This window comes from Pristiophorus japonicus, chromosome 13 (genome assembly GCF_044704955.1).
Source record: "Pristiophorus japonicus isolate sPriJap1 chromosome 13, sPriJap1.hap1, whole genome shotgun sequence".
NCBI lineage: Eukaryota > Metazoa > Chordata > Chondrichthyes > Pristiophoridae > Pristiophorus > Pristiophorus japonicus.
Window position 1 is genome coordinate 89,946,170 of NC_091989.1, and position 12,650 is coordinate 89,958,819.

A 12,650-nucleotide genomic window follows, 5' to 3' on the forward strand; every position below is an offset into this window, starting at 1 on the left:
ACATAGGAGCTACTGAAAGGAAATCAGCGTTGTTGAAAACGTTTTTATTAATATGCTGTAGTATAAATCATCATCATAGACAGTCCATTGGAATCGAGGAGGACTTGCTTCCACTCCCAAAGTGAGTTCTCTGATGGCTGAATAGTCCGATACGAGAGCCACAGACCCTGTTACAGGTGGGACAGACATTCGTCTAGGGAAGGGGTTGGTGGGGCTGGTTTGCCGCGCGCTCCTTCCGCTGCCCGCGCTTGGCCTGTTCATGCTCTTTGTGTTGAGACTCGAAGAGCTCAACGCCCTCCCGGATGTACTTTCTCCACTTCGGGCGGTCTTCGGCCAGGGTCTCCCAGGTGTCAGTGGTGATGTCACACTTTACCAGGGAGGCTTTGAGGATGTCCTTATAACGTTTCCGCTGTCCTCCTTTGGCTCGTTTACCATGAAGGAGCTCCTCATAAAGATTTGCTTAGGGAGTCTCGTATCTGGCATGCGAACTATGTGGCCTGCCCAACGAAGCTGATAGAGTGTGGTCAGTGCTTCACAACTGGGAATGTTAGCCTGGTCGAGGACACTTGATGTTGGTGCGTCTGTCCTCCCGGAGGATTTGCAGGATCTTGCGGAGACATCATTGGTGGTATATCTCCAGTGACTTGAGGTGCCTTCTATACATCGTCCATGTCTCGGATCCATACAGGAAATAACGATTCTGGATCAGTTCCTATGGACTGGAGGGTAGCTAATGTAACACCACTTTTTAAGAAAGGAGGGAGAGAGAAAACGGATAATATACCGGTTAGCCTGACATCAGTAGTGGGGAAAATGTTGGAATCAATCATTAAGGATGATATAGCAGAGCATTTGGAAAGCAATGACAGGATTGGACCAAGTCAGCATGGATCTATGAAAGGGAAATCATGCTTGACTAATCTTCTGGAATTTTTTGAGGATGTAATTAGCAGAATGGACATGGGAGAACTAGTGGATGTGGTGTATTTGGACTTTCAAAAGGGTTTTGACAAGGTCCCGCACAAGAGATTGGTGTGCAAAATCAAAGCACGTGGTATTGAGGGTAATACACTGATGTGGATAGGGAGCTGGTTGGCAGACAGGAAGCAGAGAGTTGGGATCAAAGAGGTCCTTTTCAGAATGGCAGGCAGTGACTACTGGAGTGCCGCACAGCTCAGTGCTGGGACCCCAGCTCTTTACAATATACATCAATGATTTAGATGAAGGAATTGAGTGTAATATCTCCCAAGTTTGCAGATGACACTAAACTGGATCGTGGAGTGAGCTGTGAGGAGGACGCTAAGAGACTGCAGGGTGACTTGGACAGGTTAGGTGAGTGGGCAAATGCATGGCAGATGCAGTATAATGTGGATAAATGTGAGGTTATCCACTTTGGGGGCAAAAACACGAAGGCAGAATATTATCGATGGCGGCAGATTAGAAAAAGAGGAGGTGCAACGAGACCTGGGTGTCATGGTTCATCAGTCACTGGAAGTGGGCATGCAGGTACAGTTGGCGGTGAAGAAGGCAAATGGTATGTTGGCCTTCATAGCTAGGGAATTTGAATATAGGAGCAGGGAGGTCTTACTGCAGTTGTACAGGGTCTTAGTGAGTCCTCACCTGGAATATTGTGCTCAGTTTTGGTCTCCTAATCTGAGGAAGGACGTTCTTGCTATTGAGGGAGTGCAGCAAAGGTTCACCAGACTGATTCCAGGGATGGGTGGACTGTCATAAGGTGAAACTGGATCAACTGCGCCTTTATTCACTGGATTTTAGAAGGATGAGAGGGGATCTCATAGAAACGTATAAGATTCTGACGGGACTGGACAGGTTAGATGCGGGAAGAATGTTCCCAATGTTGGGGAAGTCCAGAACCAGGGGACATAGTCTTAGGATAAGGGGTAAGCCATTTAGGACTGAGATGAGGAGAGACTTCTTCACTCGGAGAGTTGTTAACCTATGGAATTCCCTGCCGCAGAGAGTTGTTGATGCCAGTTCATTGGATAAGCCATTTAGGACTGAGATGAGGAGAAACTTCTTCACCCAGAGAGTGGTGAACCTGTGGAATTCTCTACCACAGAAAGTTGTTGAGGCCAATTCACTAAATATATTCAAAAAGGATTTAGATATAGTCCTTACTACTAGGGGGATCAAGGGGTATGGCGAGAAAGCAGGAATGGGGTACTGAGGTTGCATGTTCAGCCATGAACTCATTGAATGGCGGTGCAGGCTCGAAGGGCCGAATGGCCTACTCCTGCACCTATTTTCTATGTTTCTATATTCAAGAAGGTGTTAGATATGGCCCTTACAGCTAAGGGGATCAAGGGGTATGCAGAGAAAACAGGAAAGGGGTACTGAGGGAATGATCAGCCATGACCTTATTGAATAGCGGTGCAGGCTCGAAGGGCCAAATGCCCTACTCCTGCACCTATTTTCTATGTTTCTAGGAGGGCAGGTATTACTACAGCCCTGTAGACCATGAGCTTGGTGGTAGATTTGAGGGCCTGGTTTTCAAACACTTTTTTCCTCAGATAGCCGAAGGCTGCACTGGGTCACTGGAGGCGATGCTGAATCTCCGCATCAATGTCTGCCTTTTTTGATAAGAGGCTCCCGAGATATGGGAAATGGTCCACGTTGTCCAGGGCCACGTTGTGAATCTTGATGATTGGAGGGCAGTGCTGTGCGGTGGTGACAGGCTGGTGGAGGACCTTTGTCTTACGGATGTTAAGTGTAAGGCCCATGCTTTCACATGCCTCAGTGAATACATTGACTATATCCTGGAGTTCAGCCTCTGAATGTGCACAGATGCAGGCGTCGTCCGCATACTGCAGCTCAACGACAGGTTGGGGTGATCTTGGACCTGACCTGGAGGCGGCGTAGGTTAAACAGCTTCCCACTGGTTCTGTAGTTTAGTTCCACTCCAGCGGGGAGCTTGTTGATTGTGAGGTGGAGCATGGCGGTGAGGAAGATTGAGAAGAGGGTTGGAGCGATAACCCAGACCTATTTGACCCCGGTCCGGATGTGGATTGGGTCTGTAATGGATCCGTTGGTAAGGATCACGGCCTGCATGTCATAGTGAAGCAGGCGAAAGATGTTGACAAACTTTTTTAGGCATCCGAAACAGAGGAGGACGCTCCATAGACCCTCACGGTTGACAGTGTCAAAGGCCTTTGTAAGATCGAAAAAGGCCATGTATAAGGGCTGGCGCTGCTCCCTGCATTTTTTCTGCAACTGTTGCGCTGCAAAGATCATGTCTGTTGTGCCCCGTAGGGGACGAAATCCGCATCGATTCAGGGAGGAGCCCCTCGGCCATAGGGAGAAGACGATTGAGGAGAACTCGAGCGACAACTTTCCCAGTGGCTGATAGCAGGGAGATTCCCCTGTAGTTGCTGCAGTCGGACTTGTCCCCTTTTTTAAAAAAAAAATGGTCACAATCACTGCATCTCTCAAATCTCCCGGCATGCTCTCCCTCCAGATGAGAGAGATGAGGTCATGTATCCACTCCAACAGTGCTTCTCCGCCATACTTTAGCGCCTCAGCAGGAATTCCATTCGCACCTGTAGCCTTGTTATATTTGAGCTGTTTTATGGCTTACCTTACCTCGTGCAACGTTGGAGTTTCACTGAGTTGGTGGCGGGTTGCATGCTGCGGGATGGAGTCGAGAGCACTCGAGTCAAAGGCAGAGTCTTGATTGAGGAGATCTTCAAAGTGCTCCTTCCATTGGGCCCTGACAGCCTCGGTGTCCTTGATGAGTGTTTCCCCATTCTAGGCCAGGAGTGGGGTGGGACCTTGGGAGTTTGGATCGTAGATGGCCTTGACTGCAGCGAAGATTACTCGCATATCGTGGCTGTCAGCCACTTGTTGTATCTCCTGTGCTTTCTCCATCCACCACCTGTTCTTTAGGTCCTGAGTTTTTTGTTGGACCTGAGCCTTGCGCCGTCTGTAATGTTGTTTTGCAGCTCCCGAGTTGGGTTGTTGCTTGAGGCTCAGAAATGCTTTGCACTTGCGATCTATTAGTTTTTCGATCTCCTGATCATTTTCATCAAACCAGTCCTGATGTTTTCTGGTTGAGTGACCAAGTGTCTCTTCACAGGCACTGGTTTTAGAGGCCTGGAGGGCAGACCAAGCGCTATGGGCATGCAGCATCTCGGGGTCATCAAGGCACGCCAGATTGGCTGTGAGGCGCTGGCTGTATAGGGCTCTCTTAGCTGGATCTCTCAGTGCCCCGGCATTAACTTTTTTGCGGAACTGCTTCTGCTGTCCCCTCTGCTTTGGGGCAATGTTAATGTTGATGATGGATCGGATTAGGCGGTGGTCCGTCCAGCAGTCGTCAGCTCCTGTCATTGTGCGCATCACCCGCGCCTTCTTGCGATCCCTGGCTCAGACAATGACGTCAAGCAGGTGCCAGTGTTTGGAGCGAGGGTGTTGCCACGATGCCTTATATTTGTCCCTCTGGCGGAACAGGGTGTTGGTGATGAGTAGTTCATGTTCTAGACATTTTGTCAGGAGTAGGGTTACCGCTGGAGTTGGCTTTCCCTACCCCTTCTCTGCCTCCCCAGAGGGCTGTGTCTTTGCTGACCCTGGCATTAAAATCACCAAGGAGGATCAATTTGTTGCCCATGGTGATGCGGGACAAGGGTGTCTCGAGGTTGGAATAAAAATCCTCTTTAGCCTCATCTGTTGCATTGAGTGTAGGGGCGTACGCATTGATGACTGTGGCGCATTGTTTCAGAGATAGGATATTATGAAGAGTCATGAGGCGTTCATTAACCCCACAGGGGGGAGTCTTTGAGATGGTCGACCAGCTCATTCTTGATGGCAAAGCCGACTCCATGAAGGTGGCGTTCTGCCTCTGGTTTCCCTTTCCAGAAGAAGGTGTAACCTCCACCATGTTCCTTCAACTGGCCTTCCCCTGCCTGCTGGGTCTCGCTTAGGGCGGCGATGTCAATGTCAAAGTGTCTTGAGTTCCCGGGCAATTATGGCGGTGTGGCGTTCTGGTCTGTTGCTGTTGGGATTATCCATGAGCGTCCTGACGTTCCAGGTCCCGAACTTCATACTGACGAAGTGGAAGATGCCAGTGCGTGAGTTCTTTTAACGTGGGGTGGCCGCTGCACACCGGCAACCACACGGGTTTAGCTTGGTCCAGTGGCAAGGGGGTCCAAGACAACTGGCGGCAGCGTTCAACCCAACATCTTAAACTCCTGACCAACTTTTAATTCATTTTTAAACTTTTAATCAACTTTTGAACTTTTTAAACAAGTTGGGAGAACTTTTAAAACTTACATTTTAGACTTTTAATCGAAATACTTTTAAACATCTATTATTGATTTACGTCCTTGACTTTTTAACAATCTCAACGTTTTAAACTGGGGAAACTTTTATACCCTATTATTGATTTACATCTTAGACTTTTTAACAACTCTTAGAAACTTTAGTATAAATAATGTGTTTATAAATCAACATATAGTGAAATACTGCAATCTGATGAGAGACCTCAAGGACCCCAGTTGAAAATGATTAACTCACCCCATGCAAATGTACAGTCCTGTGTCTGGTGTATTTTGTCCAACTTTTGTGGTACTCTTGTATGGAATGCAGACTTTGGAATCTTTTATATTCTGGGAAGATGCACCATTGTGCATTAAAGGGCTCTGTTCTCTTGTAAAAATTGGTTAAATGTCACACTGGTTGGCGTCCCTGATGGGACCTGAGTCTGTCACATGTGGGGAGCTCTTGTACCAACATCAAAGCAATGGACTTGGTTTGTTCTCCTTGTGACCATAATTGAAAGAATTTTAAGTACTTGGCACTACATCATATTTGAACTTGTATTCTATCCATCTAACTGCTGTGTACACAAATCAACAGTCCAAGATTAAGTTTAATTGTTATAATTGGGGCCTTGGGGTAATCCAATCAAACTTCTTTTAAAAATAATACGTGAAAGAAGTCTCCTGGCCTCCACATTTCATTGTGCAGGTCCAATATATAGCCATCTTCTAATTTCGGTAAGCATAAGTCTTTATCTGTGATCTCGCAGGAATTGCACAGGCTGTTATCCTGGGAGTGTTTGGCTCGTTCCCATCAACAATTTAAAAAAATTCTCCCGTCCTGGGTGCTTCTCATTGACCAGTGAGCTTAACTTTTGAAAAAGTACCGAGCTCGGCAGACCCCAGATGTTCACTTACTGCTTCAAATTAAACTTAACCGTTCGCCCCTAAATTCTGTGTCTCTTTTGGGGGCGTGGATCAAAAGAAAGATGTGTTATGTCGCTCTGCACCAACCTCAAGAAAAAGTGAAGAATATTATTATAGATCAACAAGCAGGCTCCCCCAAGCATAAGCCCGGTTTTTAAAGTTTGCCATGATGTTTTGCTTCAAAGTTGTCACCACAAGCCATTGACTGGCTAAGATTACCTGGTCTCTGTCATAAGCTGCTAGGATGATGCATGCTTCACAATCCCTGTGGAGAAGTGTTCTGCTGAGGTGGGAGATCATTGAAGAGCTTGACTTATTCTCTATACATTTGTCAGCTGATTGCACAGTATTCTGGAGTGTAAGCATCCAATCTGTCGGTTTGAAGAATGTTGCGTTAGCCAGAGGGATTGTCCTGGAAAGGAAAGGAAGAGGTGATGAGAATTCTGCATTATGGAACTAGTTCCGATGGTGGTTTAAAAAAAAGAGAACTCTGTCACATATTGTACTTGCAGCTTTGTCTGTTAACTTCCTTTTCGAGCATAAGGATAGGCTGATAAAAGCACCGACAAGTTTTGATGGGAAACCTTATTTGATTTTATACCTACAGGTGGTTTGGGTACGGGGAGTTTGACTGGCATGGGAAGTGGTGGACTTGCACTACCAACTGTGAACAGCGACCCCTTTGGACAGCGGAAGATGAGCACCTCTGGACTGAACCCACAGACATTCCAGCAGAGTAAGATGAAACCTTGTAAGTGGTTGTGTTGTCTGTGACTGTTGTGAGAGTGTGGCCTAGCTTCTTCCATTATCTTGGTTTAAAGATAACTAGTCTTCACAGGACGATACACCCAACCAGGGCTCAAAAAAGGTTTCCTTAGATAATGAATCAAAGTGGTTTTGAGTGTTGACAGTTTTAGTGTACAGCTTTTGTTACCAACTCTGACATGCCATTGTAAGTTGTCAATCTGGTCAGATCTTTTTTGGTACATTTTCAATATCCACTGGAATCAAAAAGCAAACCGATTCCTGCTGTGCACTCATCACAGCTTAGGCTTCATCTCATCATACTGGGTTCCTTCTTAAAATTGGGTATGCTGGGGACCTGCCTGTGTCTTTGTATCCATGACTACTGAATTACTTAGCTGAAGTGAAGAGATTGTAATAGAAAGTAAGGAAGTAATTTCCACTGACGCCTAATGTGGGGAGCTTTTGCAAAGAAACCTGATTAGCAGAAAAATACAAATGGGAATCCATGTTGGCTCATGTTATGTGTAACTTGGGTAATTGGCTGGCTGAGGCTGCAATTTAGGGACGGTCACAATGATTATTTGAATCCTATTTCTGCAAAGTGCTTTAAAGTTGGATACTTGTGTTTTAAGTGCCATTGAAAGTAAGATGACATTTGATGTCTTGTTCTGACTTAATCCTGCTATATAAAAGAAAGTTTCAAAACAGCTAGAAGTACACTACAGACCAGGCAGCATCTGAAACCAAGAAAGCTGGTTAGCGTTTTGAGTGGCAGCAAAATTAGAAGGCCTGGAATTATCAGTCAACACTCAGACTAGAGGGCTGAACAGTGCACTGCAGGAGGTACTGCTTTGGAACTTTGCAATATAGGAGGCTGAAGACAAAAAGCTTGAGGTTAGGATCAAGATTTCCTGTGTGGGGGCGGGGTCAGAAGGTGATGGTGTTGGGATGAAGATTGATGCTTGGGGGAAATGCAGAGGTTTGTCCTTCACTTGTACCTATTTTATAGTAAAGAACCAGTCTCGTTGACTCTTACACCAGTGCCAAAGAGAGTAACATTGAGACGCCCCCTATCCTGAGCCTAATTTGAGCGCTGTTTCAGGTTGTACCAGTGGATGCATGTATCTGTTATGAATGCTTGTCTGCATGTTTGTGAAATGTCAGCTCATGTTGGATTTTTATCAACATCACAGTGTTCCTCTTCAATTATTACAATCAACACAACTTGACAAATACTAACCAATTTGGCACTCATTGAAAAATATTGAAAATCTAAATCTCATATAGCTGCAGTCATTCTACCTGCTCCTCTTGGGCTGAATTCCTGCTAAGTAATTTTTGCTTAAATCAGTTAGCTTTTTGAAAACCAGATGATTTCTGTTTGAATATCCTACCAAAATACAACAAATTAAAAGCAATACATTTCTGGAAATGTTTGTTTTGTAAGAAATTCTTAAACTTGTTTTATTCTGCCTTGCTGAGAGTTCAATAAAATGCTCTGCCAAACTGGTTATTCACTTGTGCATCACCTGAAGGTGAAATCTGTGCAGTACCGAGTCTCTGCAAAAAGTTGTGGCTCTTTTATAATGCACCATTCTTAACAAGTGGAAGTGTTTGAAATTGGTTTCAGTTGATTTTAACTTTAAAGCCCGAAAAATTTTGTTTTTTTAAAAAAAAAGCAAGGTTAATTTTCACCCAGCAAGCTCAAACTTGTAGACTTGTTTTCCTCTGGAGTTTTCTCCTCTTATAAAGATAGTGGTTGCCCTCCAGTACCTCACGCAAGTGGCTATAATTCATGTGCAATGAATGGTTGTAAGCGCCTGCAAGATATGCATCTTCTTTGAAAACATAGGGACAGGAGTAGGCCATTCAGTTAGATCATGGCTGATCTATATCTCAACTCCATTCACCTGCTTTGGTTCCATAATCCCTAAAGCCGAGAATCGTAGAAAGTTGCGGCACAGAAGGAGGCCATTCGACCCATTGTGTCTGTACCCTTCCCTAACAATGATCTATCGATCTCCGTTTTGAAATTTTCAATTAACCTGGCCTGATAGTTTTTTGTGGGAGAGAGTTCTAGATTTTCACTACTTTTTGTGTGAAGAAGTGCTTCCAGACGTCACTCCTGCAAGACCTAGCTCTAATTTGAAGGTTTTGCCACCTTGTGCTAGACTCCCCCGCCAGAAGATGGTTGTGATGCCCCCTACCTGCATTTCCAATCGGAGTTAGTGATCAGTGATTACAAGGGGAGCCTTGGATGTTTCCCTTTCTTACACTTGCCAATTGTACCCCAGTTGATCCGGCTGAGAACAGTTAACTCAGAGCAGACCACCATGATATCTGGGGCCTTCCTGGTTGGTCTGTGGCTCAGTTAAAGAAGCTTTGACTTTTTGGCTAAATTTGCCGTTTCCTTTTAAAGGAGGCAGCAGTGAAAGTGAACGACACCGTTCTTAAATCAGTGTTTCAACAGTTACTCGAGCTGCTTTTGCCCAGCACTTGGATGAGCATTGACGCAAAAAATGCCGCGATATTCCAGCAGTGTTGCATCTTCACCTATCCGTAAATAAACTTTATCTGTACATAATCAGACAACCCACTGGAAAGTAATTTTAGTCTTATCTGTATTAAAAAAAAAATCTTGCTGGGCTGTGTAGTTTCTACAGCTGCTCCCAGGCCACTGCTAATGTCAGCCTTCACTCACTTAGGTGCACAGCAGTGTACGCCAGTATATCCCTTTGAACGTTCCCAGTTCAGGATTTCAGTGAAGTTGAAGTTCAGTGAGTATTGAACTTGGATCCGTCTACTCAGTGGTACTGTGTGCTGTCACTCAAGCGTGCTGTCATATCACTTGTGTCCAAGTGGCATTGCAGAAAGTGGAGATTTATGTTACCGAAGATGGGTTGCCCATTCTTCACATTCGTACTGTAGCTTTTTTCCCCAGGGTGGCAGCAGTACAGGTGGAATCCCAAATCTGAATCTTGTATTGAATGCTTAACTGTAGTGTGAATTCAAATGCGACCAAATCTGAAATACTTCTAGCACACTCACTGCATAATTCGCAGATTATTTGTAAAAGTTTTTTCAAACAATGATTGCATTATTTGATTATTCTGTGATGAAGATCCAACACTGATAAAATGCCATGCGTATTGCTTCTATGTCAGTCTGTTGCTTTGCATGTACTGTTGAATGACAGTTACCAAGTAGGTTTTGATAAGATGTTCCCTCTTTGTCCCCGTCCTGTTATCCACAGCTGACCTCTCTCAGGTATGGCCAGAAGCAAATCAGCACTTTAGCAAGGAGATCGATGATGAAGCAAACAGCTACTTCCAACGCATCTACAACCATCCACCCCACCCTACCATGTCTGTTGATGAGGTGAGCGTTCAGTCACGACGAACATTAAAAATCCATATACTGTTATTTTAGATGCTCCACCTAAGTTAATTTGAGTATGAAACACCCTTGAATAGGCTGGATTCATGTGTCTTTAAGATGGTGTTGCTTCAAGTTCTTTAATATCATTTTCTAATTTACTTGTCCGATAACAGTTACCATAAGCAGATTAGAGGGAGAATGTCAAAAGACACAGATTTCTAATTGAGTACTTGGGCGCAGGGCTCTTGGGTGTCTTGCTTGTGGTAAATTGTGTTTGAGAATTTGCACAGAGCTCCTACTCTGTCTTCAGATAAGCAGAAATATTATACACAGACCATAGATTTAACAAAGTACAACAGTTACTGAAGTTTAAAAAAAAATCAGTTACTGGTAAAATAGAGGATCCAACTAATACTGGAGTTCAAGACAACTGAAGTTCATGACTTCGAAGTTCTCCAACAGTTAGAATGGTCTCCTAGTATAAAACTTGACGCTTGTTTCTGAGAGGCACAATGAATGTGTAGTCTTCACATGTCCCTTCATAGAATATTGTATTGACCCGTATTCCTCAGCTAGGTAGCTTCATATATGTACATAAGCCAAACTCTCTCTGAGCTCTTCAGTCCGAGCACTCCTCAGACTATAAATCTGGGGATAAAATCTGATTATTAGTCTTCATTTCTCAAGAATGAAAGGGGATGAGTTTTCAATATAGACAAATTATAATAGAATAACACTATATCTTCAGAGCTATCTGTGGACACGTTCTCCCATCCTAGTTAACCAGTTTTAATACAGCTGCAAAAAACGCATTAAAATCTGACATTGCAGAATGTTGAAATTCACATCATTGAATTCTGAATTGAATATTCTAATTGAATTGATATTCAACGGCATTACCATCGGCGAATCCCTCTCACCACCACCATCAACATCCTGTTGGTCACCATTGACAAGGAACTTAACTGGACCAGCCACATACATACCATGGCAACAAGAGCAGGTCAGAGACTGGGTATTCTGCGGCGAATTTCTCGCCTCCTGACTTCCCAAAGCCTTTCCACCATCTACAAAGCACAAGTCAGGAGTGTGATGGAATACTTTCCACTTGCCTGAATGAATGCAGCTCCAACAACACTCAAGAAGCTCAACATCATCCAGGACAAAGCAGCCCGCTTGATCGGCACCACATCCACCACCTTAAACATTCACTCCCTCCACCACCGGTCCACTGTGGCTGCAGTGTGTACCATCTACAAGATGCACTGCAGTAACTCGCCAAGGCTTCTTCGGCAGCATCTCCCAAACCTGCGACCGTTACCATCTAGAAGGACATGAGCAGCAGGCACATGGGAACACCATCACCTGCAAGTTCCCCTCCAAGTTACACACAATTCTGACTTGGAAATCTATCGCTGCCCCTTCATCGTCGCTGGCTCAAAATCCTGGAACTCCCTCCCTAACAACACAGTGGGAGTTCCTTCACCACACGGGACTGCAGCGGTTCAAGGCGGCGGCTTATCACTACCTTCTCAAGGGCAATTAGGGATGGACAATAAATGCCGGCTTTGCCAAAGACGCCCACATCCCGGAATGAATAATAATTTTTTAAAAATTAGCTAGGAATAATTTAGAGTCCCATCCGTTAACACTTCCAAACTGCAGGTTCTGGGACGTACGCTTAGCTCGTTATCCTAATCAACGAAACTAGTTACCCAATAAAGAAGGCAAGCAACCCCCGTTAATGTAAAGTCAGCAGTCATCGGTTTTTAAACCTTGTTTGGACAATACCGATACTGTTTTTATTTTAAAAAAAAAATACCAGCATAAATGTCATGATTTGTGATGGGTAGCAAAATAGTTGCATCATATTTGTGATGAAAGCAGCCTACTCCGGGTTTGGCTATGACTGGGGCTTGGAAACAGCCCGATGACGATGTCCGTTCCTTACTCACTCAATGAAGTGACCAGTGCATTGACCATTTTTGGTGAATCCTGGTTTATCTGCTCTCAGACATCAACATGTTTGCTAAAGGAGAATGTTCAACATTTTTCCTGTTACCCGAAGTAGTTCTGGAGCTGTGCAGGGTCCAGTGTGATATTTTTAAAGAGAAGTTTCAAGGAATCACACCAGGAGGAGCCCAAGTCATATCCGGCCTCCGTGTAGTTTGAGTTAAGTGTCTCCGGAGTCATGATGCTGTGCAATCTTACCACCAGGTGCTATTTGTTACTCCTTAAGCTTCACAGACTTTTCAGGATGGGTTCTGGCTGGGTTAGAGAGGCAGACTTTCAAATTGTGCTTTCCTGCATTTTGGCAACAAAGAAACA

General features: G+C 44.6%; 1 protein-coding gene across 7 annotated transcripts in view; it reads left to right on the top strand.

Moving 5' to 3' along the window:
- Positions 1–12,650, top strand: part of cnot1 (CCR4-NOT transcription complex, subunit 1) — a 229,729-nt gene that overhangs the window by 126,829 nt on the left and 90,250 nt on the right. For 5 of the 7 annotated variants that reach the window (XM_070897738.1, XM_070897741.1, XM_070897739.1 and 2 more), the window contains 2 exons: positions 6,805–6,948; positions 10,198–10,322. In XM_070897738.1, the coding sequence (XP_070753839.1) occupies positions 6,805–6,948; positions 10,198–10,322 (269 nt within the window). The remainder of the gene's footprint in view (positions 1–6,804; positions 6,949–10,197; positions 10,323–12,650) is intronic. The other 2 variants (XM_070897740.1, XM_070897742.1) reach the window with 1 other exon arrangement.